General features: G+C 43.1%; 1 protein-coding gene across 3 annotated transcripts in view; it reads left to right on the top strand.

Annotated features, from left to right (window-relative positions):
* GRM7 (glutamate metabotropic receptor 7) overlaps positions 1–27062 on the top strand; it is a 303828-nt gene that overhangs the window by 177442 nt on the left and 99324 nt on the right. For all 3 annotated transcript variants that reach the window (XM_056335569.1, XM_056335568.1, XM_056335570.1), the window contains exons 5-6: positions 12386–12526; positions 26538–26738. In XM_056335569.1, the coding sequence (XP_056191544.1) occupies positions 12386–12526; positions 26538–26738 (342 nt within the window). The remainder of the gene's footprint in view (positions 1–12385; positions 12527–26537; positions 26739–27062) is intronic.

The raw sequence follows: 27062 nt of genomic DNA, 5'->3' as shown, positions 1-27062 counted from the left end.
AATTTAACTTATGTTTTTAGCTTTGGCAGTTATTTAAAATGCTGATGTGTCAGTCCCCAAAGAGAGAATACTTGTCTCGAGTATTGCCACTTGAAATTTTGGGAAGCCACACAGATGTTCATCTCCTCATTATGGAAATAATGTATTTGGTTAATGTGTTGGTATGAAGAGAGGGGAATACAAATTATCTTGCAACTTGAGAGCCATTTAAAAGTTTCCTTATGCTTAGACTGCCTTATTCATCTCTGCTAACGCATCTCTGACGAGGGAGGTCTCCTGAACCCTCCAGGTCTGGAAGTGCCCTGCGAGGTGCCAGCTCTGGCTGAGCTCCTGCTGCCCTGTGCTAGCAGCCCAGCCCTGGCTGGTGCCCGGTGCTCGGGCAGCGCGACACCAGGGACTCACTTTCACCGCAGCACCCGGGGGAGATGCTGCTGGGTAGTTACCTTCTCAGAAGATCTGCGTGCCACTCCTTGGGGATGAGGCTTGAGTTTCTGTGCTGAGTACTGTGCTTGCAGCCTGTAAGAAAAATGAGAGGATCCAAGGCAGGAACTGGCCAAGGGTGCTTGCCCGATGGTCCTTAAGGCTGGCCAGGATCCCAAGGGATGCTTAGCTAATGGTGGGGTAGCCCTGCCAAATGGAGGTGATGAGGAATGAGTGCTTGGAGGGTATTCTGCTCCCAAAAAGTTTAAACCAAATTGGAAAACGCTTTTGCTTTCCCTAAAAGGTGCAGGGTATCCCAACAGCAAGTCCTTGGGGCGATGTGGGCATTCCTGTGCGGGACTCCATGGCCTTGAGGCCAGCCCCAGTGACGTTACCGTGTCCCCCAGCCTCAGAAATCACCCTTGTTATCTGTTCGCATGCAAGTCTGAGTACTCTTCTGGATTGTGCCGTGTGGTTTGGTGTGATTAATGCACACGGTTGGCATAGAAGCTGAAACTTTGGGTTAGCAGCCTCAGGCAAGACGGCTGTAGAGAGGGAAGGAGAGAGCAGTCATTATATCACTCCATCTCATGCCCTAGCACACTCTGGCTGGATGGCATTATTAAAACTGCCTTATAATGAAGAAGTCAGTTGTCAAGACTCGAGGAAGTGATTTTTTTTTTATTTATTTTTTTTTTTACAGACTAAGCTTGGAGGGAAGAATGCAATAGAGTTTTTGGGTAATTTCTTAGGGATGTTATGGTAGTTTAAACTACTGAGACGTGACTTTGCTGTGCACAGCCAATTATATCAACTCTCCCGGCGCAATGCATGGATGGTCTCTGTTGTGCCAGTTTATGTATTGGCTCCACCTGACTGCAGCTCACAGCTCAGGCTTGCAAGTGTCTGCCATGTGTACTGTTGAAATGATGGCTCTGCAGAGAAGAGGCATCATGTTAAATAGCATTTTGAAAGAGCGCTGTTACTTTCATCTAGCCGGTGTTACCATGTCAACAGCAAAAAAAAAAAAAAAAAAGGCAACTTTCGATGTCTGATTTGGGGGGTGCTGTGTGTGTATAAGTATGGGTCTGTGAGTGTGCATATAAATTTTAGGATACACAAATATATTTACACATACCGTAATTATTCTTGTTGACATGGTAACACTTCAGCGAGGCACATGCAAATATATACAGAGAAAGAAAGCAAATTAACTCTGCATATTGAAAGAATTGAATGCAGCATAAGGAAATAATATTTGAAACCCAGCAAATTCCACAGCCTGGGGCTGCCTCGTGCGCGGCGGAGCTGCCCCCGGCGCTGCCCTCCCCGCGGCACTAGCCAGGTACGTCGCAGCCACCGTCAGTGTGTGTCTCGCCTTATTCTCCCACTGCAGGCAGGAGGAGGACAGGCTTTGATTTCCTTTCATGTTTTGTTTGCTGCGAAGGTATAACAATGCAACTGAGCATTGATTTGGGGTTTGCAAGTTGGCTTTAAGGACGTGTGCCAGAACGGCACAGCTGGGGGTGGGCATTGACCACCGTCAGGGTTATTTATGGCTTTACAGCTCAGAATTTAGGTCGTGTGTCACAGAATGATGGAAAATTACCTTTTTTGTGGCATCACTGTTGGTCCTGTTCTTGGCTTGTCTGCTGAAGTAGAGGATGTGTGCAGCGGGGGCATGGGGGGCGACCCACCCAGCAGCCAGGGTGCTCTGGGTGCTGCGCTGCCGAACCCCCACCGTCCCTGCCGCGGCGCCGGGCAGTGACTGCAGCCGCTCCGGCTCTGATGTCCCATTTACTTCATTTTGGCATGTTTGTTATGCATACTGATTGATTTTTGTTATTTTTTATTACTAATTTCAACCTGTTGAACATCTTTTAGGGATTACTCCAGCTGCTGCATTACCACATAGAGGGATTTCTGTATTTTTATCCTCATTTTAAATTATGCAAGCAGATGACTTGAGCTTAAATGCTTTTAAGGATATGCAGTCTGCATTTTGTCGGCTGCTGCTGCTATCAAAGGGGAGAAAACCACTCTCATGTTCTTCATTTAGACCTTCTGTACCTCTCTGGTTTTACTGCTCTATGTTATTAAAATGAAACAGGCTATCTGTGGAGCAGCTTCTCCTGTTTAGTCAAAAAGGGTGGGAAGGATGAACTTGGGAAACCGATGGGAGGAAGACTTCAGTGCATACGAAGGGATTCAGTTAAATAGTTAATTGCAAAGGAAAAACTGAAATAACAGCTCAGAATCTGGGGGTAAGCATTATTGATAGGAAGGAGTGATCAGCATCCTGACCCGCGGGCCTGACTTGCCACTGCTTGGCTCCGTGTCCCTGGGTGACGCTGTGTAACTCCGCTCGAGTTCTACTGCTGCCAGATGAGATTAATGCAAAAGCTGGTATCTGTTGCTTTCTGCTTTACTGGAAAATATAATTTCAAGAAGACTGGGTAGGCAGGTGAGAGGGAAAGCAAGCTATTAACTGAGTTGCCTGGTGATAAGCATTAAAAAAAAAAAAGCAGCGAGGGGGGGGTTTACTCATCTTCAGGTTGGGGGGCGGGGGGGGAAGAATGGAAAAGTACTTCATGGCTAAGGTCCTGGCAAGACAAATAGCCCATTTTCAGTAACTGGGCAGCAGGAAAGCATTGATTGCTGGGAGAGATATTCTACTTCTGGATGTATTTTTAGATCTGTTCTGTTTGACCTGATTCTGGTGATAATCTTTACAGCAGATACAGATCCTCACTCGCAAGAGTAGGCTTATCTGAGCAGTGCTTCTCCCTTGTCTGGCACTCTGCGTATTGCAATTCATAAAAAAATTATTCATTCCCGCAGCAGGAGTCGTTTGAATAAGAAGTGAAGTATTCAGCTGAGAGCACCGTGCACGTTAGGCAACCGGGGTGACTTATGCTGGTGTCAGCCGAGAAAGTCCCTCTGCGGCTGAAAATGCAAAACCCTTATGCATTATGAAGTCTGCAGTTTGGGGGAAGAGGAACACAAGCCTTCTTCATCTTATGCCTGTAGCATGGATTTGGTCTTTTTGCCACTCATAAACAGTAGGTCCTTCTAGGTTCAAACGTCAGCCTCCTGCCTGGGAAAGAGAATGATCCTGGTGCCGTCCAGAAGACCGTGGCAGCAAGAGGAGCCAGGGATGGGGATGAGCTCCTGGCTGTGTGTCCAGTGCCTGCTGCAACAGGGAAATCTCATCCTCGGATGGGGCCTCTGGCTGGTATGGTGATGAAAATAACGAATAGCAGAAATAAATATAGGGTTTCCCCTGTTCATATGGATATAGATGGGAGCTCTGTGAAAGCAACAAGTGCCTGAGGGCAGTAAAATGTAGATAATGAGTAATAACGTACTTCTATATTAACCTTTCTGTTACAGCACTGGCTAGACACCACCTAGGTCATGATCTCATTGCTGTGGCAGCTGTGTCATCACTATCACTTCTATAAAATTATACTTGGCCAATATATATCTATTTCCGTAATACATGCTTTGTAGCATAAAATCCCAGGTTTGCCCTGAGTATGGCAAGTCGAATTTCCTTTGTGCAGGATTTATGTCATCATATATAAAAAGTCAAATGTGACATCAACTAAAATACCTTTTTTTACTGTTATTACCGGCAACTATTAAAAAACAAAACAACTGCGAAGCATTTTTATGATGTGAAGGGAGTTAATAAAATCATTTAATATTATGGCCTTTTTATGGAGTAAGAAGGTCAAGGAAGTATCTGTAGACTATCTTAATAGCTCCATAATGTTGTGTAGTGTGTGGCTTGGGCAACATAATAAAATCTGAAAAAAGACTAGCTGTCTTAAAATTGATCTTATCATTCCACACCTAATGCTTTTACCCCAAATTTAATGTCAGCAAATTAAACTATTTTGGCTTGCATGCTAGGAAAATCAGAAAAATTAGTAGCTGCTTTGCATTCACTTGACATTAGTAATAATAGTAAGTGATGTTTTACTACTTGGGTAAACAAAATTTGTATAACTAATTATATGTGGACATACTTTGGACAAAGAAGAGAAAAATATAAAATATCTTAGATGATAAAATCACTACTGTAGTGAAACTGGGTCAATATGTTCTATTTGCTGACAAGCCACACAGGCTGAGAATGAAAACACTTTAGGCACATGAGAAACACAGGAGGTCAACAACTTTGTGTTGTAATTAGGCATAATTATTTTCATTTTTAAATAACCTCAGAGCCCTCGAAGTCACTGCTGACACACAAAGTAGATGCTTCCTAGCGCGTACTAGTGATTTGGTAAACACAAAGTGACAGAAGTCTCTTTAAAAAAAGATGATAATCTCTGGTTTGCTCATGCCAATAGCAGTTATCATCCCGGGTCCTCAGGATTCCCCCCACCCCGCCCGCAGATCGCCTCCAGGGATAGGGAACCTGGCTTAGCTGGTGCTGGATCCCCTGGTTTAATCTCTTTCTTTTCCTAGGGGATTGCTCCTCTTCGGGCACCTCCCTGCCCTCCTGCACAGCTGTCTGCCTTGGCTGCAGCCTTCTTTTCCCTGTCAATGCGTGCCTGACACCTTCCCCATGATAAATGCCTCCTCTGTGAACCTGCCGTCCCCCTGCCCCCCCGTAACGCAGCTGACCATGGCAAACCACATCGTTAGTCTGGGAGTCTGGTTTATTCTCCAAAGCACGTATAATTCCCTCAGCCATCTCTGGCAGGGAGGCTGAGCATTATGCTTTCAGGCAGAAAATGGGCAACATGTAACATCAAATGGAAAGAGAGATGCAATATTAATGATAGAAATAAATCATTTCGCTGTTTGGTTTTTTTATTATTATTATTTTATTTGGGGGGGGTTGGGTGTAAAAAGCAACGACAGGTCAGCCAGCCTGGTTCTCCAATTGAGAATCGAGCCATTTCTCGAAGGGTTCCTGTCTCCACAGTGCTGTGGCATCCTTGTTTAGTGATGCCCTGGTCCAGGAGCAGCCAGGAGGGGTTTCTGAGAGTGGACGGGGGGCTGGAGGGCTGGCAGGGTTTCCTGGGGAAGGGCTGGGTGCTGTGCTGGCACTCTCCCCCCAGATGACCGACTGTAATCGGCGCACAATAAAACACCCAGATAAAAATTGACATGCAGAGCCTGACTCCAGCCAGCTGGGGCTGAGGCACTCCCATTTTCCCTTGGTGATTTCTAATCTCAGACACAGAAGCACTGCTGGTAACTCCTTCCCTGATCAAAGGGGTGCTGTGGATGGCACTGTGAGTATCCCACTGAGGGAAGCAGGGAAACAACCAAAAGTGCTCATGTTCTGGTTGCATTGCAGCCAAGTGACATTTGTCAATCACTTGGACTTCAGCCCTCTGCAGAGCTTGGGATTGGGTCCCTTTTCTCCTACACCCCCCACCCCTCCCTTTTAGATTATTTTTTTTTCCTAAGTCTGTTTAATCACTACGTAGTGAATTTATATATTAATCCTGGGGTGAAAAATAAATTGACCTATTAGGTAGTATCATCTCTCCATGTGTAAGAATAATGATTTAATCAAATCACAGTGTTTTAAAGTGATAAAAGATTTATTTTAATTTTTAAAATCTCATAAAATAACTATCTATATCTCTTAGAGCTATTTGCTGAAAAAAGTAATTTTCTTAAGTATGATATATGGGGAACACTGGGAAATCGCTAAATCTTGTCACACAAGTGTAGTACTTGGCCACATACAAGGGTAAGAAGCGATTATTCCTACTCCTACGTTTAAGCATCCAGCTTTTTGGGTTGGGTCATCTAATTCCCTGAGCCCCTGAACACCAAACTCTTATGTTTAGCAGTACGCGTGTAAGTTGTCTTAATGTCTTCAGTTCAAAAAGATTAAGGTTAAGCACAGGCTTAAGTCTGTCATTATTATAAGGAGCACGTTTGCCTGTATTTCAGCTTTAATGTTTGTGAATCGTATTAATACAAAAAGGTACCTAAAATTAGATGTGCATTTAAGATGTCGCTGTGACGCCAACCCACTGACATGGATAGGACTGCTTGTGTTTGCAGGACAGCTTTGTGGTACGGGGGAAGAGCAGAAATAATCCTGACTGAGAAGAGGTTTAAGAATGTACATTTATGAGACAGTGGCAAGCATTAGCTTTTTACGAATTAACAAATTACAGACTGAATCTGATGAAGAGTCACCTAACACTGCTGATGTTATTCCTCCCGTGACTTCAGGAGTTCCTTCCCTCTGCACCAACCTGCAAAGGTGCTGCCACAGCATTTTGCAGCACGCAACGGTGTCATATTGTCACGTGTGATCAGCAGCAGAACAAGTGCTGCAGCGGCTCCTATTCATGGACCATTTTTCTTTTGCCCCTTCAGAAAAGCAGCTACCTGCCACCGCTGCCCAGGGGCTTTTACCCCTCTTCCCTGGCTCGGTACTTTGTGGCATTTTGCACCACCTTCCTCCTAGCAGGTGCTTGTGCTTGTCTCAGTTTTGCTCAGGAGAGTCAGAGAACTCCTGTAGTCATGGCTATTAAATAAATTCATGTGACATAAATCCTTACGCATTAACTCACAGTATTTGCACGGCTCTAATCTTTGCATGGCTCCATCATAGCCTTATGATTAGTGTTCAAAATACGGTAATATAGATAAGTAATTACTTTACAAACTGTTCTTTGATAGGAATTTAAATCCTGAAACTCATCATGGGACTCCTAATGTTTGATTAAAGTTCACTGTCAAAGTTGGTTGCGTGATAGCAGCAACACTTGCAAAAGGTCAGCATTTGCTGAGAATTGAATGTTTGGGGGTTGCTTTGCTTATTATCCATGCATCTGTTTCTCTAATTTGAATATTCAAATATTTTTCCTCTAGGTTTCTTTTTTTTTCTTTTTTTTTTTAATTTGCTGTAAAGTGCATCAATAACATTTACCCTTCTGCAAATAATGGTGAGGGTAAAAAATGAAATGGTATTGATTAGTTGGTTTAAATCAGAGCACCAAGCATGGTGTGTATTCAGTTCAACCGGTGTATTTCAGAAGTCGTAATAACTTCCCTGACAGTATTCTTGAGAATGATATAAGGAAAAAAAAAAACCATCCTAGGAGTGGTGAGATTCCACAGAGCATTCATACTAACTTTTACACTGGATGAAAATCTCATCCCCTGTGAACCGGCACAGTTCATTCAGTGGAGGTGCATGGGTTTGCACCAGATGGTATGAAACATTCTAGGTCTTATTCTGTGGTGTATCACACACTGGTCGTGTGTGTGTGCTAGCACTTTGAGTAAAAATTGTAAATATTTCTCAAATAACAGTTGGTGCCTGTGAGCATGTTGCTGGCCTCGGCCCTGCGGAGCCGTGCAGGACTCCTTCCACTTGGCCGTGGCCAGGGGGACCTTCCTTGGTCCTAGGGATGTTGGGGAGGAGGGCAGCTCCCCACGGTGATGCCTTTTGGAGGTGTTCTCCTGCCTTTTGGCTCTGTGGGAGCAGGAGTGCCCTGGTCTGCAATGCGGCCAGAGGCAGCGAGCGGGTGCCCAATACTTCCACTCAGTAAGGGATTAATAGGTATTTAGCCGGCTGCTTAGCTCCATCCCTCTGTCAGTCACTGGCCTGCTTGTCTTGATCAATAGAAAATAATGATAAAAAATGTACACTCTTTAATAGGGACCTTTATTCCTTCTTGAGAATGCAGAGGGATCATTAAAGAAATCAATGAGAATGTTATTATTTGTTATTAAATCTGTAAAGGTTTAGAGAAATTCTTACGGAATTCTATTACAGTTTTATCAAGACTTATTGATTTTATCTTATTAAGTTATAGAGCGCTTTTCCCAGAGGTCAGTTAGTTTGGCATGTGGGTAAAGTTTACTGTTTCTGGCTATATATATATATATTGCAGATCTTATGACTGAATATCCCTTTGAAATGCTCTTTTAATTATGAGTAAAACTAACGCACATAGGTTTACAAGAAAACAGGTTTGGCTTGTATGTACAAAAAAATCTAAGAGTATTTTCTGAATTTTCTTCTGACCCATCCATATGGATATTTTCCTTAGGAAGTTTCATCCTGGAAGTGCAGAAAAAGTGCTGTCCCTTCTGGAGACCATGCACAGAAATGTTTGAGTTGCTGATTTGTTATTAAGTAGAACGGCTGTGGCAGGAGAGTCTTACTGAACAATATCCCTAAAACGTGGGAAACCCAGGTGAAGTCCCTGCCTCAGCATAAGGAGGTGGCAATCGGGGGGGTCTCTGCTGTCACAGGTTGGCTCTCTTCCTGCAATTTCTTGCGGTTTTATTCTCTAACATTTTCATTTCAAGCTGCAAAACACACGTTAAGGGCTGGGCGAGCCATACTGAGTATATGGATCTGACTCAAATACTCAGAAGTACTTAAACTCACCCCCGGGGTTTCCTCCTGTCCCATGTTGGTGTTTTGCTTGCAGGTTTCCCTGATTTGATTGCAGTCCTTCAGGCGCTGGCTACTGACTAGGCAGTGTGGCAGTAAGTTGGTATGGCTCGTTGCTTAGGGTTTGCCATCATTCTGAAGCACCCTGATGCTGTCGTTGCAAGAGAGACCTACGCATATTTTCTAGTGAGGCTGCAGGTAAAATTTTGGTTTCAGCCTGTTTCTGGAAGACCCCAATATTTTTCTGGTTTGATTTTTGGAGATGACATGCATTCTGGCTCATGAGCAGTGGGGTTTGTGTATGTGTCATGAACAGTAGACTCAATTAGGAAAATGTGTATTATAGTTGGGTCAACAGTACGCAAAGCTGATACAAGGAGACAGATTGACCCCTCTCCTAATCTTCTTTCTTATTTGAAAACATCTGTTTACATGCTGTCTATTTTTATCCCATAGTGGATGGATTGCTATGCTAATTTAATGATGCCATATGTTTTTCCTTTGACTCAATTTCATTGTGTGGAGTGCCAGATTGAGTCAATTTACCCACCTATTTCAGGGAAAGAAATTGTTGGCTATGGTGCAAGGAAATTTTTTCTCTCTTTCAATGGAACATGTGTTTACTGTCATTTTTTAACCACAAATCCAAAGGAAACATGTGATCATGCAATCTATAGAGAGAGTTTAGTACCTCTGTAAGAGCCTGCTGCTCCTGTGTTCCTGCCCTCTTCTGCAGTGCTAGTACAGCCCGTGAAGGCGAGTACATGGACAAAATAGATATTCTGAGACTCATGTCTTCAATGGATTTGCACATTCAGGATGATAGATAATTTACCTCTGAGCTTCTCAGGGTGCAACCAGCACTTTCAAGTCCTCTTTGCGATTTGATCTGCTTTATCCACGTTTCAGATTTGCATAGTTTAAATACCTCAACAACCCTCTTAGTAAAAGGAAAAAAACTCTTTTTCTTCTAACTGAACTTGAACTAAGATTGCAACTCTGGAAGGTTACGTGAAGAATACTGAATTTAACTGTCTCCATGAGCAAAAGCTGGGATGTTGCTCATTGCAGGCTAAAGACAGATTGCTGAGAAGGATTTAGAACTACTTGGCACTGCTAATAGTGGTGAATATGCTGCTATTTGAATACGCTTATTATAAGACCGATACAAGTCTCTGAAAAGAACAGGCACAGCATCCTTACTTCTGAAGGTGTCAGGTTTGGGAATGCCTGTAAAATTAACCAGGGATTTCAGCTTGTCTGGAGCCTGTGACCTGGCTAAAGGGATGGAACGACGATTGCATGTTTCCCTGGCACCTCTGGTGCAGAGGTGATAAACCTTTTTCCGTGTTCTATGCCAAGAATACTTGGCTGTGTCACTCCATATACTCTTCCTTCTGAACGGATGAGAGAATACAGCTTCTGTTGGCTACAAAAAGAAAAAAAGACAAGAAAAAGAGACAAAAGCCTTCTTGTATGAGCACATAGACATGCACTAGTATGTTTGGGTCTTTCAGCTGGAGAAGGGAAGGCTGAGGGCAGACCTTGTCGGTACACGCAAACACTTAAGGGCGAGCGCCAAGAGGACAGGGCCAGGCTCTTTTCAGCGGTGCCCAGCGACAGGGCACGGGGCAATGGCACAAACTGCAGCACAAGAAGTTGCTTCTGAATAAGAGGAAGAACTGCTTTCCCTTGAGGGGGGCAGAGCGCCGGCACGGGCTGCCCAGAGGTGCTGGAGTCTCTGGAGACATCCCGAAGCCAGCGCTGCGCAGCCTGCCTGGGAGAGCCTGCTCCGGCACGGGCTGGGCTGCGCCATCGGCGGGGCTCCCGCCCAGCCCCCACCGTGCTGCAACTTGCCCTCGTGCAAATCTTTCGTTTGCCAAGCAAAACTGAAAGTATGCTGGAATGGCAAAACAGCAAAAATGTTGTGGTGGGAGGGTGGGGATCTCCGCTGGTCACTGCCCTGAGAACCCTCCGGTGCCTGTCAGGAGCAGCGTCACCCCAGCAGGGTGCTCTGCTGGAGCCTGCTGGCACACCATGGTGTCTTGGAGCCTTGGTCACTGCAGTAGTGGGATTTCTGCCATCGTGCCAGTACTGAGGATATCTGTCTATTGATTTGCAATTATTTGTATGCACAGAGGTTTCTTTAGGCTCAGCTTTGAAAGAGACTAATGGATAGGAAGGTGCTTAAGCACGGCGAAGTGAAGCAGTAGTACCCACAGTACTTAGAAACGTGATGTTCCCTTTGGTCTAAAGTTGCCGTTGCTTACTGGAAAAGTAAGGGTTTTTTTCAGAGTTCTGTATTGTATTGTGAGAAAAATCCATTAAAATGACCACGGTCTTTGAATGAGTATTGTCTGAACCAGTAAAGGATATTTGGTTTGGTTTTAAACTACAGATTTTGAACACTTGATAGAGAAAATTCTTACAGTATGGCAGGTCTAGTTTGTGATCGGAATTTAACAAACTATACTTTTGTAGTAGAGTTTTAATTATTCTTGTTTGCCCTCCTGGTTCGTAAGCCTTTAGATATACCTTTTCTGTAATTGCTATACACAAGTATGTGTTTGTACATATATGTGTATGTATATACAGTGATACAAGTTGGGGGGGGGGGGGGGGGGGGGGGCAGAAAAATCCCAAAAAAGCTGTTTTTCTGGCGAGTTGGTGAGGTTACAGAGAGATGGAATATTGGTTGGGAGCCACATGAAAAAACCCTCTGAACTAGCGGCTGCTACACAGCTATTCAATAGCTGTTACGTGGTTTCTTTCAGTGAATAGAGGGCTATGTATTTTCAGAAAAAGAAGACTCGGCGGCGGGGGGCTTCAGATATTTTTACTGCCCTTCTACTCGGCTGTTAAAAATTGCAAGTTTTTTCCCCATTATTTTGATACTGGAGTTATATGTCATTTTTACTCTTGCAAGCTGTTTCTGGCTATTTGGCTTCAGTAACAAAAAGTCTCACAGGTTTAAGGAAGGAAACCTTTTTTATTTACACACACACAAACTTCAGGATGTCTAGTCCCAGCGCCTGGGAAATAGCAGTGATTCACAGTTACCACTTTGGAGTTTTGCTCTTTATCTGTACCTTTGTGAAAGGAAATTAAGGGGGAAAGACATGCCAGAAAAACAGTAAGCGTCCTGGTTATGGCCAGTTCGGATGAAACTGCCTTCTCTGGAGGTCTGGAGAGGTTAATTACAAAATTAGTTGTATTGAGCTCAATCTATTATCAGCTGCACTGTATCATTTATTTTCATTCATTATTAGTATATGTCTAATCCATGCTTTTCACTTAACTTTTTTTTTGTATTTATCTCTGTTTTACATTTATCCTACCTAGCCTTATACCTCACAGTTTAGTAGGAGAGTAATTTACTTGCAAGATGCAGCTGATGAGGCAAAGTGTGCAACAGACTTCCTTCCTTCCCGCAGGCATCTCGTGTGGCTGGAGATGCAAACGCATGCTGGATATTGAGGATATAAGCAGAGTATTTTTTTTTCAGGCTGCAGTGTTTCCCGTGCAGTCCGACCTAGGCTTCAGCTTTCTGTCTGTCTCCTTCTCCAGGGTTCGATGCCTATTTCACCTCCCGGACCCTGGAGAACAACAGAAGGAATGTGTGGTTTGCAGAGTACTGGGAGGAGAACTTCAATTGCAAGTTAACCATCAGCGGGTCGAAGAAGGAAGACACGGACCGTAAATGCACAGGTAACTTGATTGGCTTCCCCCTCTTCGTGCGGCTGCAGTGGAGTAGCTGCACAGCTGATGTAAGGAAGCTTGGCTGGAGACAGATTGAAAAAATAAATTGACTTTTTGTAGGTTGTAGAGAAAAAGGAACAGCAGCATCAGTCTTGCAGGACAAGAGAAGTAGATGGAAAGAGTAAATTCTTCTATTTCTTCCTTTTTCTGGCTGTTCATCCAGCAAGAAAATCATTATTTCCCATGGGTCCCAGAATTATGTCTGAGTGCAGGGTGGCTTGAGGGTTTGTTTGTGTAAGTTTGTTTTAGATGGGGAGTATTTCCACAGCTTATGCTTTGTCACCCATCTGCAAATCACAAACCGTCCACCTACTGTGTTCAAAGCCCCGTCTGCTCGTGCCCGTATACTGACCACGTGCGTTTCGATTTAACTTTTGGAGGTGATGCACCTGTAGGAAGGTATTAGCACGGAGTGAGATATTTTCATTTTAGGTAGCATAAAGTTGATCAATTTTTGGTTTCACTAATGTTATTTAGGAAATTTGGGTTAAATAATTTTTTGCAGCCTTAGCTCAGTAACACAGCAAATGCACTTTCTGTGTTTGTGACTGAGGTTTGTGACTTTTGGTAGCGTCTTGTTTGACCTGTGTTATTTTCTGGTGGCTTACAGATTCACTCCTCTTTTCTTTTTGTGAGGTACTGCTCACCATTTGAAGTATCATATTTTCCAGGGATTTCTGTTCCTGATCACATGGAGATTTAAGGAATTATTTTTAATTACAGAGGTGCCCAACTAACAGTTGGGGCCATTTCATTTTTAAATGAGTTGTGCAGTTCTCAGCACATCCATCTTAACGACATGGGGTGATATGGTTCTTTGAACTTGGAAGTGTTTGTTTTGAAAGGGAACAACAGGAGTCGTGCATGTTCTTGGGGTTATTCAGAGCTGACCCAAGTGCTGCCAAATGATCCACAGGGACAATAACAGCACTGCCAATTCAATAATCTTGTGTGAATTAAGGTGTTAGATCGTCTAGAAATGTATTTCTAAAATTCACAGATGTAGGGTGTCTGCCCTCAAACTGAACGTCCCATTGAGCCTGTAAGTGTGGCATGAATGTTGGTACTGTGGGGTTGGGGCATTTGCTCAGGGCTTAAAATGCGGTGGGTGGGCTTTGGCCAGAACCTGCGGTAAAGATGGTAAAGCCAATAATGCCATCTGATGTCCACCCTGCCCTCACCTCCCTTTGCCTTTCCTTCCCTCTCCTTTTAATTTTTCACAGCAGCAGTTTAAATGTGTTATGTTGAATAAATGCCTTGAATTTCGATCAAAGGAAATTTATTTCATAGGAGGATATGCTTTACTTTGATTGAAAATTGATGAAAACTTTCCATATTTCATATCATCTGTTTTGGGTTTCAATTCACGGATGGGAGTAGGAGTGTTGTGCTTAGAAACAGTGCAGTTACCGCTGGGAATACACTGCTGTTAAATTTGGAATTTGGAATCTCCCCCAGAGGGAGGAATTTGACTAAAAATCGCTAAAAGATCTTTAGGATAATTTCAAAGAGTGTCTTATCACCCTTATTGTTTATGCCATTATTTTATTACAATTGCTGGCAGCCTGTGCTTTCCAATGTGAACATAAAAATGGTGCTCTGCCTTCCCTCGGCATAGATTCAGCAGAAACATTTGTTTTTGATGGCTAACTTACCCTATCGAACTGAAAAGCCACGTTATAGCTTGATACTGTACCAAATGACATGCCCTGACATCTTCCTTCCCTCTTCTCCAAACTGAAGTAAATTGTGCATCAGGAAAAGCATTACCTTTGAATTATATTGCTAGTATGAGAGTTGTAATGTCCCACTGATGTAATAATATTATGAATGATCATCATCATTATTTTAAAATTTGATTGGTAATTTGTAATGCAGCAAGGTACTAGGCCACAGGCCATCGGTTTCTGAGAGCAATAGGGCTCCTGAGCACTGGCGTGAGGTCTCGTGCTCCAAATGGAAATACTTGCACGTAGCAGGGAGAAGCTCAGTGCTCGTGGTCACAGCCTGTGACCAAGAAGAAAAGCTTCTCCAGGAAGACACCCCATGGCAAATTACCTTTTCATATCGCAACTTTCTGCAATATTTCTGTATGCAGAACTTCTGCATTAATGCCATTTATATTTATTTAAGCATGAAAATTTTCCCCCAGTTGGGATGAGTAAGATGTAGTATGAGAAAATGAAAATCTGTTTAGCCCACCTTCTAGATAAGATTAAATACACACGTTGCTGGAATTAATTCTGCTGTTTCTAGCGACTGATTTATTTTGGCGTGGTTCAGGCCATCATCCCGTGCCGCTAAGTTTTGCCGCTGCCAAGGACACCTATATTGTGGTGCAGATAACTTGTGCTGGGATGCGGGCCGTGTTGGAGCGGCAGTGCCCATCTGGCAGGAGCAGCCGAGCCCCTTGCTTGTCCCCAGGGCGGAGGGGCTGGTGCCTTCTGCAAGCAGCGGGTGCTGCCTTCTGTGCTCCGCCAGGCCCTGGAGTTGCTGCCTCTGCTCTTGAGGGATGCTGCAGTTTGCTTTTAAGGACACTTCATCAGGCTGCTTGGGGAATCTAATGTAATCACTGAAACAGCTTGGCGGTAACAAGCATTGGTTTTAGGCAGTTTGTTGTTCTGCTCCTTGCTACTTGCATTCGAGAACATTAGAGAGATTCACTTCAGTCATAACAGGCCGTGTCAGGTTAATGCAGGAACATTTGGGGAAAAAAGTAGTTTGCCGTACCATGCATTATGGTAAAAATGTCCTTTTATAGGGAAGGATTAAGGGAGGACAACAATTGTCTTTGCAGAAGAGACTAGTGCTGTGGTTGACAGCCGTGACTCTGCAAAGGAGCCATGCTGAGTGAGCTGCCCACGCCGTGTGCAGGTGGGCTCCGGGTCTGGTTGTCCCGGCTGAAGGTATTTTCCTTATAAAACCCCATCGGACTAACACTGCCAGTGCCCTGAGATACAGGGAGTTAGCAATAACAGATGATAAAACAAGTTTTTTGTGTACATATTGTCGTGAACCAAGTTGCTCATGGTTTTTAAAGCGGTTATTGAATCAAATCCACAGCGCTGAGCATTCAGTGGTATTGCCCTGCCCCACCGGTGCGGAGAGACGCAGTGTGCTGCAGGTTGCTTTGCTAACAGCACCCATCGGGGTGTTCGCCCTGTGGCTGCTCCTGTTTCCAACAGTAGCATCTCCACGTGCGGGTATGGAATATTCTCTGCTCCGTCAGAAGCACCTGCACTCACCTGTGGCAGCAAGAGGTGCATGCCAAAGAGAGATGCAAGCACTGGGAATACCGAGGCATTCGCTGCATGGAGAGCACCTGCATTCTTACCCCCCAGCCCCTTGGCCTTACTTGGGAAGGAAATTGCAACACTTGACTGTTTTCACTTATTAAACATAGCTTTTAATTCAGAGAGCTTTACACTCAAGGAGACTTAATGAAGTGATATAAGGGTGATGTCACCTTGGATGTCATTTATCAGAATGTAGATTACTCGGAGAGCTTTTCTAATTATCTGCAAGTGTAATCAGTCTGAATATACAGCCCACATGATGGCTCAGACAATGACTTGCTCTAAAGAAAATGCTGGGAGAAAGGTCTCTGCAAGATGAAGTGACAGAAATTCAGCAGAAGGGCTCATAAAAGAGGGATGGATGTGTTTAGAATTTAAATTGGAGCAAGAGAAAATGCTTCAAAGGGACCCAGATTCACCCTCCCAGGCAGTGGGCAGGCAGGAGCAGTCTCAGGACTCTGAATCTTGCCGGTGCATGGTGCAATGAGGAGCATCTCCGGCTCCTTGTGGGAGCAAATTCACGTGCCATGCTATGCCAGGAGTGAATTCCTAAACCCACCTGTCCTGGGGCATCTCTGAGCCCTGGCCTTCATTGGGTCACTGTGGAAGGCTGGAGGAAGAGGAGGGGGCACGTGGAGGGATGATGCTGTGAGGAGGCTGCCCCATCAGCAGCATTTTACTGGGCAAAGGTTCAGTGGCTTAGAGAGGCCAAATCCCTTTTAAAATGGAAGAAGCATCAGTCGGGAAAGGCTGTTCTAAGGACTGAGTTTCTCTCATCTGAAAATGTTACAAGGTAGGATTAAAAGTTGGCAAAGGACAGAGGTGTCTGAGGTAAAAATAATTAAAAAGGCAGTAATTTGAGTGTGCGTATGTGTACGCACACACACTCGCTTCTAAAGCTGGGGCGAGAATACCTAATGCTCTGGTGTGCATCAGGGGCTTGGTATAAGCTCAGTGGATGCTCTGCCTGGCTTCTCAGTGTGCTTTGGGTACCGCGGTTGTTTAGGGAGGGGAGAAAAGGTCAGATTTCCATTTAGTAAAGGAAAAGGTTAAAGTAGCAAAGGAATTGCTATCCTGTATGTTTATACTCTACAATAAAGTTGTGCAGCATGTGTCATGCACCTGTCAGAATTTCCTCTAACTGCTTTTTTGTATGAGAGGATTTACCCTTTGAAGGGGAGGAAGCAATACAGAGGGCTGAGAGCTACACTTGGTCTGGGTTTTCTGTGTCTGAGAAATACGTCATGTATCCAAAATGCTGGAAGCTCAAGTCAGAATTGGGCATATCACCCCAGATGTGGCACCGCACTGTGTTTCCTGACCATGGAAAACGAGGGGTTGCGGAAAAAGCCCAGATAATCTTGGCAAACCACTTGATTATCACTGGTTTGGATTAAAATGGTACCAATAACTGGGATTTTTTTTTTGGAGGGTAAGGAAACTAATAGCAATATCCGGTATTATTTTCACCAGCAGTCAAGATGGCTTGTACTATGAAGCCATATGTTAGGGAAAGAAAAATAATGAGAAACAGAAGATGTAGCAAATAGCAGAGCCTGAGGATATCAGAATATTACTTATAATTTGACTACAAAAAGTGATCTAGTGCATTAATGAATTAACAAAGTGCAATTTACTATGGTAAGAAAAATAGTTTTCAGAATGCTATCAAAATCCATATCTCGGGAAAAAATATTCTGAGACATCTCAAGCAACTTAATGGCAGATGGCCAATATCTAAAGCATTTTTTTTTAAATGGATGCCAGCAGTCATGGTGTGCATGATTCACTTCTTATGAGAACAGCTTTATGGTATTCATTGGGATGAATATCTGTTGGACTTGAGGGTGTATGAAGACCTTAACTGTTCACAGTACCGTAGAAATCATGTCAGGAAGAGGGGCTAAATTTAGACTGATTCCTACTTGACAGTGTTGAGGGCTGTGACCGTAGAAAGGGCTCCATCTCCAGTGCCGCTCCAGGTTCGGGATGGCAGGTTTATACAAACGAGCGTTGGCTGCCGCTGGGATGCAGGGTCGAAAGCAAAGCTGCGCCAGAAAGCTGCCCCGTCTCTGCAGGCTGCTCCCGGCTCCTCTTAGCACCCTCTTTCTATTTGTGATAAGGCTTGTTGATATCACTGGGTCTGGGTCCTACAATGAATATCAAGCATTCCTCAGAATTTCAGAAAGAAAGCAGGTTTAGGAGGATCCAAACCACCCACAGTATGTTTTCCTCTTGTCCAAGAATCTGCAGCTTGAAAAACGTTCTGTCTCTGGTTGTGAGTGTGCTTAATGTGAGCGTACCTCAAAATGCCTTTCCAAGGCTACACTGGAGCTCAGCAGTTCAGTTAGCTCCATTTAGTTAGCAGTCAATTTTCTGTACATCAAGATGAATTTTTTCTGTAGCTGTGCTTTGTAAAGGTGGGGGAACCTTGTCATCTCTGTGTGTAACGCAAGGACAAATTGTAAGCTCTGTGGTTGAGCAGCTAAGACTGTGGAGGTCCAGGCTTTGTTGCTATCCCTCTTAATTTTATTTTTTTATTTTTTTTTTTCAGAACAAGGTTAAAAGCAAATCTTCAGGGGTCTTTTTTGGGTTTGTGCTTTTTGTTTTATTCGGTTGGGTTTTATTTCCAAATCTTGGCCAATGATACTTGATCTTTCTACCTGACCAAGTCTTTATTTAACGCCCACTGTCATCATCTGTAAGTAGTCCTGCCTAGACAGTAGTCCTAAACTGTAGTCTAGTCCTACGCAGTCAATGTGCTGAAATACAAAAATACTTAAAGTAAGGCTGGTTGTCGTGAATCCTCTATACAAACTGTAAAATAATTTGCTTTAGGACAAATACTTGCATACCCTTCCCCAGCTGCCCCTGAACGTGGCAGGATTTACATGCCTGGATGGATTTTTGCCCAGGGTTTTGTGGTGTGTGATTGATGGCACAGGCATGAGCAAAAAAGCTTTTGGTTAGCTCTTGTTACCGGGATTGCTGTGTGCATTTTCTCCTCCGGGCTTCGAGGTATGGTGTGTGTTAATGCATGTGTGTGAAGGTATATAATATTTCAGCGCAGAAAGGGTGAAGACTTAAAATATATCTTCTCCTGCTTGCCCTGCAAGATACAGATAAGGTTAAAGGGCAGACAGGCATAGGAAATTTATCTTCTCAACTGTATCCCGTGCTCTGATGCAGGTAAATAACCAATGTAAGTAGTTGTTTTCCTGCTTTGCTCGTAGGGCCTGCCTCTTTCCCCCATGCCTCAGGACACCGATACCATGTTTCCTTGCAAGTGTTTGGCTGATCTGTATTTTTCTAATGTGTTTCCATTGACAGCTTCTGCTTTTTCTTTCCTTTCTGATGGTGACTGTCTTCTAAGATGCCTGTGATGTTGCTAATAAGCTCCCTCTCAAATTGCAGTGTTCAAAGGGGGTGGACAAAAGCAAGATGCATCTCACAAATGAAGCAATGTGCTCTCCAGTAAACTGCTTTTTACCAAGTGCAGGTCATCTTTAGGTGATGCCTCTAACTTCTCTGGGCCAGTACAGCTATAGCCATAGCTCAGAGACATGAGGACGTGTGTGAGGATGCGTACTGAGCCGATGTTTGACTTCAGTTTGAAACCCAGGATTGCAGTTCTCTGTTCTTTTACAAGATTGCATTGCATCTTGTTTTGTAAATACTTCAATGGTCTTCAGACTGCCTAAACATACCAATGCTAACACCCATGAGAAAGAAAAGTCAATATATTTTTTCTGAAAAATGGAATGTGCACAAATTAGGAGCAAATGACCCATGTTATGCACTAGCTTGCAAGTTGACTAGCTACATGCAACTCTTGATAAACAGAATATTTTCCATGTAATATTAAATTTTCCCAGTATGCATTATAGCTTAATGATCTCTGTGCTTTCATTTCAGAAAGCTAATCTTATTTAGCATTGTAGTACTTCAAAATATAGATATCTAAAATTCCTGAAAGGACCCTGCAGTGGTTGGTGCAACCAACATTAAAACAGCCTTGAAGAGTTTAATCTTTAAGGTAAACCAGTTTTGTGGATGTCTAAACTCAATTATCTTTCAGAAATACATTTCTTAGAATTGCTTATGTTTCTAGACTGCCAAGGTGATTTGCCAACAAAGCCCCATGATTCAAATGACTGTTGTCTTGCTATTTCCATACATATTCCTCTATTTGCAAACTGCATTTTTACCCAGGTGCTCAAATACAAAGACAGCTCCAGTTTAGGCCTTCTGATCTTTGAAAAGTGCTGCTTCTATACATTTGCTTGATCACTGGCCTCACTGGCAATTATTGCTACAGGAAACATTCTTCATTTGTGCCTTAGCAGTGTGAAGCTGTAAAGTACCTGATTTACATCGGTATCAACCAGCCTGGTGCTGATTTTTTTATGACTGTAGCACTTCAGCATTGGAATATGAATGAGACCTATTGCGTGTGTTTTAGTAGGAGTGTTGCATGCACAGAAAACATCTCAGGTAAGAAAATGAGGTCAGTTTTTTAATCTAAAATCTATTCTTTTAGATGCACAGACACACATGAGAAAAGAAACTCTTACGGTGGGTTGAATCAGTGTAATTGAGGAAAATAATCATTGTCTGACAAATGGAAGTGGATGTAGCTTCACAAAACTCATTGCATCAAAGCTTTCTGTAAACTGCTGGATTATTACTACTATTATGATCCTTATTATGTAATATTGTTATTTCTAGGATTGAAATAACAAATGTTCCATAGGACTTTCTGCTGCACTATGGTACTTTTGGTTTTTACTTTAATACTTGTGAGTGAAGACCAGTTACAGTACAGAAATTTTTTTTTTTTTTTGATCCTCCTGGGTGAGGAATACGTTGTAAGGCATTGTGAGAGCCTGGTTTCCAAAGTTTGGTTGGAGGGCGTTAGTTGATTAGGCATAGTTAAAGATGGCTACATCTGCTGTCTGTGGGTTTTGGTGGTGTTACTGGAGTCTGTATCTCTGCTTGTACATCTCTATCTACTATTGCAAATCTCTGGCTGTGGGTCAAGGTGTACCAATTTAAGAAAAAACACCTTTCTAGTTAAAAAAGGCTTTCCTGCTGGTTATTGGAATAGAACAGTTGGTCTGACTTTCAAATTTATTGTGCGATATGTAGTTATTTCTCTTCATCAGGCTGCAGGGGGCTGTGGAGCTGTGCCGATGCTGAAGGCTGCAGAGCAGATTTGGGCGAGCTTTCTTTAGCCACTAGAAATAAGACAGAGACGGCACACGTCAGCGTTAGGGAGGTGGGTGCTCTGGCCTTCCTGGGCTGTGCTGCTGCCCTGACTCTGCCAGCTCACCGTAGCCTGAAGGAGATGATATTCAGGCTGAAATTTTGTCCTAGCACAAAATCATCAAATCACTGAGGTTGGAAAAGACCTTTAAGGTCACAGAGTCCAACCCAGTACTGCCAGCTCACCACTAAGAAAAGATGTTCTTCTGTGGTTAGCAGTAGAACCGTGAAGGTTCATCTGTTTTCCCCATGAAAATCCATGGGGATTGGATTGATGGTCTTGAGATAAAGGCTTTTGTCTATAATGAGATCTTCTGAATTAGGATGGGCCAGATAGATGACTGTAACTATGTAGCTGTATTATTCGATCTTGTATGTCTTGCAAAATGACAATACATGGATTATATGGCAAAGAGGCTGATTGTCTTACTCTGCTTGTTTAAATTACAATATTTACTCTAGCATATTGTTGGTTTTTCTCAAGCTCTAGTACTCAGCTACTTTCAAATAAAGAGCTTATTTGGAGAAGCCTTCAGATGTTACACCTCCTGTGTGCATGGCAGTGTCTATAGCATGAGTGAATATCTGACGGGTAATAGCTCTGATCTTGTTTTGGAGAGCCCTGGACGTAGGTACTTGTCTATTAGGGAAGGATCCATTTAGTTTTGTGTTATTGTGGATGTTTCTGGAGTGCCATGAGCACAGCTGTTGCAGCTGCACAGGCTGAGCTCTCTGCTCTGTGTGTAGCTGGAGGAAGCTTCAGTGTCATATGAAATAGCATATATGGGGACTAGCACGCTTACAGACTCGTAATTGTAGCTGGTGCATCATGGATGTCTCAGCTCACAGGCATCAGGTTTCTAATGATGCTAAATATGATGGAGGTGGGTTAAGAGCATATATTTTTCTGTCAGCACTTAACCAGCTACTGAATTCTAGCTGGTACAAATAATAGCTGCTTGTTTGATACTGTGAGCATTCTGCAATCTTTAAATTAAATCTGTATCACCAGGTTCTCAGCAGTACTATTATGTAAGTTCCTTTGAAAATGCGTTTAATCCTTCAGAAACTGAACCACTGTCTGAATTCATGTAACATAAGCACCAATGAAGTGGGATTTTGATGTCTGTCTGTCTGAATTATATGCCACAAAAATTGTCCTTGCAATACTATTTATACATCATAACATACCCCCTATATTATGTGTCGATCAAAGATGAGTCCAGAAAAAATCGGCTGAAGGAGAGATATTGAGAAAGTGTAACGTGAAAAATGATGTTGTCAGCTCCTTTTCCGTACAAGGTGTTGAGCGTTGCCGGTGTGGAGATGCAGAAAGTGTGACCAGGAATTCTTAAATTTGCATTTCATTTCTGTCAGCTGAAGGAGATGGTATAAGAGGACTTCTTACTCTCTGCGTTTTCACTACTCTGGGTTTGGGGCTTTTTTTTCCTCTCTTTGTTGCAGTATTTTTCTCTTGTGAAGATTTGCCTGAAGCAAGAGACCTAACTGCTCACTCTCTTAGGAATCATGATGATGAGCACTTGAGACTCTAGTAGGAAGCGAGGTTAAATTATTTGTCATCACCTTCAAATAGATCTTTTGGAAGCAAAAAATGCTCATGTCAATAAATTTCTTTTGTGTTTCATCCCTCTCCTGACATCCCAAGGTACTCCATTTAAAATCCATGGAACAAAAGTGCATTCTCTTGAAATCACTTTCTGTGCATGTGTCTCGGGTGTCAGCTACTTCATTCCTGAAGAAAATAATGTTATTGCATGGCTCCTGAAGATCGGCAAGTTAAAAAGGAAAGAAAAAAAAAGAAAAGGAGCCTTTAAAGAACAGGGCACATAAGAAGGACAGAAGATTCGCACATCAGTGCAAATGGGGTTTGTGTTCACCTGTGCTTCTGGTGTCTTCTGACAGCACGGAGGGTTGCGTGGGTGCTGCACCTGAGTTCCTGTGCTGGTTCTTTCTCTTACACCAGGGATCGCTCCCCTGAGACGCCCCCGATCCGGACGTGACTGGGCTGGGGGTTCAAGCCTGCCCTTTGCCAAGAGGCATACACAGCACCGGCTTCTGTCGGTAAGAAGCTAATGACTGCTGTGAGTTTGCTGCTCTTCCAGGAGTAATTCCTACTTGAATTACTATACACCTGTATGTACAGGAGCTATTCCTGAAGCATGTGATTAAACTTTCTGCTTGGCTTTTTCAGCTAAACCTAGGAAGGGGAAAAACTTGACACACTAGTGTTGAAGTTGGAATTAAAATTGTGCCCATTGCCTGGGTTTATCCCTGTCTGAAAATGGGACTATCTGCTGCTTGCTGGGTTACTGTGATGGCAGTTTGGTATAAACTAGAGGGAAGTCTCTGTTCAGCCAGACCCATTGATTTGGATACTTTAAATATGTATTTATTTTTTTTTTGTCTTGAAGTATGAAGTCTATTTGATGTATGTAAAATATGGCAATTGCTTTGCAGGTCCTTCGCTGGTTCAAATTTGGGCTAAACTTCTAATCGCAATAAATCCTCTTTAAAAGGCAACTCAACTGATGTTTATATGGAGGATAGCACACTCTTGTTCTAGTTGTATAAGTTAATGCATGGATTCTGGGCAGACAGTTCCATTTGACTCCATATCTGAATTTATTTTGCACAAATTCTTGATGTTTAATACTCAACTAAATGGCTGTTGAAAACTAAAAAGCTGTATAGAAAAGCATTCTTGTTACTGGAAATTCTATTAAGTTTTTAACATCTTTAATATTTTCACACTTGGACACTGTTAACATTGCTCTTGGTTTTTTTCAAGTGGATTTCGTTGAGATTCTTTCACAGATGTGTTCACTGCTAAAGGTTTTCTTTCTGCTGTGCATTTGGCTAACTGGGCCTCTGGAACCTAATACACGCTGGATCAATATTGTTTGTGTACAGCCTTTTCAACCCCAGGTTCACTTCCCCTGGCATGCGTTTCTGTTGCATTGCTAATCTGGTTAAGTAGCTGAGCTGAAACCACTTAAAAGCCTTTTCTTTGCCAGGGCCTGGAACTGGGATGAGTTCTGTAAGCAATGGGAGGGGAGTGACATAATGAAGAGGACAGTACGTGGATCTTCACAGTCTGGAATCTCTCACCCTGCTGAATTATTTGCAGGATTTCAATGTTTCTAGTGTAGTTCAGATTTAAAGTTGAGGCAGCTTGAATGGATCAATGTCAATGGTGCAATTTGGCAATTACAGAGGGAAACAGGAGGAGGAAAAGTGTAGGTAATTAAAGATGTTCATCTAGGGGGATTACTATATCTTTGCTTACTTTCAAGCAAATCACTTTTGTGGACGTATGTAGACATTCTTTGTGCTTGTAGAATTTATGTTTAAAGGTGGTGATCTTTCTGTGCTTATTTGTAAGTCTTGTCTACCACCTCTCCACTCAAAGAGGAAAAAAAAAAGGATTGTTTGGGACTGCCTTTTTCTCATGAGCTGAGAAAAAAACTGATCAAAGCATGTTGCTCATAGCCTGCCTGCAAAATGATTCAACCTGATAGTTGAATCAAGATGGTGCCCCAAGGGAAATCACGTTGGAGAAGACCAAGGCTGCTCCCTGACGATGGCTTCCCACAAACCAGAGCTGCTGCGGGGGAGGTGGCTTGGGCTGGCTCTGGGCGACAGGGTCTGGTGCCCCTAAAGCCGCTGTTCATTGGCGCAAAAGGAAGGTAGAAACATGTCAGCTGAGCAGCCATGGGAAAATGGACTTCTTGCCTCTGTTAAAATCATCAGTTCTCACAGTCATTAACAACTAGATTTCCTTTCCTCATTAGTGTCAATCAGTTAATTTAAATTCACTCATCCCTATTTCTAATTAAGGATGTTAACAAAGGAATTTCCCCCACTCGTATCCTCCAACCCAGCATTTGCTTTGATTGAATGTCTCTAAAATATTTGCAAAAGATGACCCTGAGGGCTGGCTCCTTGGGGCTTGTGGCAGTACCCAGGCTGCAGGTAACGCAGGGAGGTGAGCAGGACCAATGGAGGTTAGAAAGAAGCACAGTGCTGCAGGTCGAACAAGTGGGATGTGCTTTTGCCACCCTTGGAAAAGAATAGATTGCACTTCTGTTGCTTCTGTCGATGCAGCTCAGAACACTTCACAAGCAGTAATTACATTTCTCAAAACCCTGGTGAGGTAGGCAGGTATAATCACACATTTTGCAGCTGGACAGATTGAATCGTGCAGGTGTTACTTGGACAAAGTAAAATGAGTAGTGGACAATTTCAGGGGAAAAAGTAAAAAAATCAAAGATTCACGATTCTCGACCTGTTCTTTTTTTTGAGAGAGCTTCAAGCTCTCAAAATACTGTTCAGTTTGCTACTTAATTGTGGAGGGACCAGTTATCTGCTCACGCAGCCAGAAGAGCAGGAAGGCCACGTTATTGCCTGGTTTTATGGTCACGTTCCCAGGTTATGTATCCATCTCAAGTCTGAGTTAAGGCAGAAGACTACCATTCAAAATATTTAGATTCACCTGGTTTTTTGTTGCTGCACTTGAGCTCCTTTGGCTCTTTGTCGTTTAAATTCTGTGTTCTGACTTTCTATCTCCAAATGCCTCCCTTCTCTCAGACTTTTTTTATGCCTTGGCCAGTCAGACGGGAAGATCTCTGAGGCAGAAGGTTTGTTGTTTCTAATGTGCTGGGTGCTGTGGTGATCAAGGAATGGCTTTCAAAGCACTGCTTTCCCCCCGTTGCAGTTGGCATGACATTAAGCGTTCGGATGCCTTCAGTTCTTGCCTGCTAAAATATTTTAAAAGCAATCAGTGGATTCTGAAGGACATTTCATTCTCTGCAGTTGGGGAGAAAGGGGGTGCGAGTTAATGCAAACAGACTGAGCTTCCCCAGGTGGCATTAATAGCAGGCATGTTCGCTCAGCTCTCTGGAGCACCCCTTTGGTTGCATCTCTGAAGTGGTTCTTTCTTCCCTCAATCTGGCTCTGTCTTTCAGTTAGAGGGATTTGCAGCAGAATGAAACACCAGACTTTAAAATACCAGCTGTGCTTTATTTTAAATGCTTTCTTCTTTCAAAGACATACTTGGGGAGTATACGGGGTCTGGTGTTTTCTCTCTCGAAGATGGTCTCTGTAGGTTAGAGTTGCAAGTTTGTGATTATGGTAGGATTTGTTTCGCTGGATCATGGTAGAAAAAGTTGCAAAAAGTGTTGATGATTCTGTTATCAAGAAGGATGTTTTGGTTTTGTTTTAATTACAAAACTATAACTCAGAATGTTTTATTGCATCACCAGGAGCATGAAGTTCTTTAAATGTGCTCCAAGAGGAGTAATTTGTATTCGGTATCAAGAAAATACTGTTCCTTACTGACCTTCTGTGTGTGTCTGTGTGTGTGTGTTTTTAACATGCAGGGCAGGAGAGAATTGGCAAAGACTCCCACTATGAGCAGGAGGGGAAGGTCCAGTTTGTGATCGACGCTGTGTACGCCATGGCACATGCGCTGCACCACATGAACAAGGACCTCTGTGCCGACTACCCGGGGGTCTGCCCTGAGATGGAGCACGCAGGAGGCAAAAAGCTGCTCAAGTACATACGCAGTGTAAACTTCAATGGTGAGCTGAGACTGCTTCTTCGGTAGCATATTGACCTATGTGGCTCTTTTCCATATAATTTCACTTCATGTATTTTTTTCATTCATTACAGTTCAAGACTTCTTTTATTGTTACATTAGAGTTTGTGGCAGAAGACCATGTTTATTTAGTATCTATTTGAAAACATCATGTTTTAGCCAAGGCAAATAGGCTACTACTGCCCAAAGACATGCTGCTATTTTAGGATGCCTTCCAGAAGACTGATTTCCTATGGGAGAAATAACTGGGTAAAAGCCTGAGCTTGTCTCTGACTAAATATGCCTGCTGAAACCCTAGGACTCTGTT

This window comes from Falco biarmicus, chromosome 4, assembly GCF_023638135.1.
Source record: "Falco biarmicus isolate bFalBia1 chromosome 4, bFalBia1.pri, whole genome shotgun sequence".
In the NCBI taxonomy this organism is placed as follows: Eukaryota; Metazoa; Chordata; class Aves; order Falconiformes; family Falconidae; genus Falco; species Falco biarmicus.
This window is presented reverse-complemented; position numbering and strand designations above follow the sequence as displayed.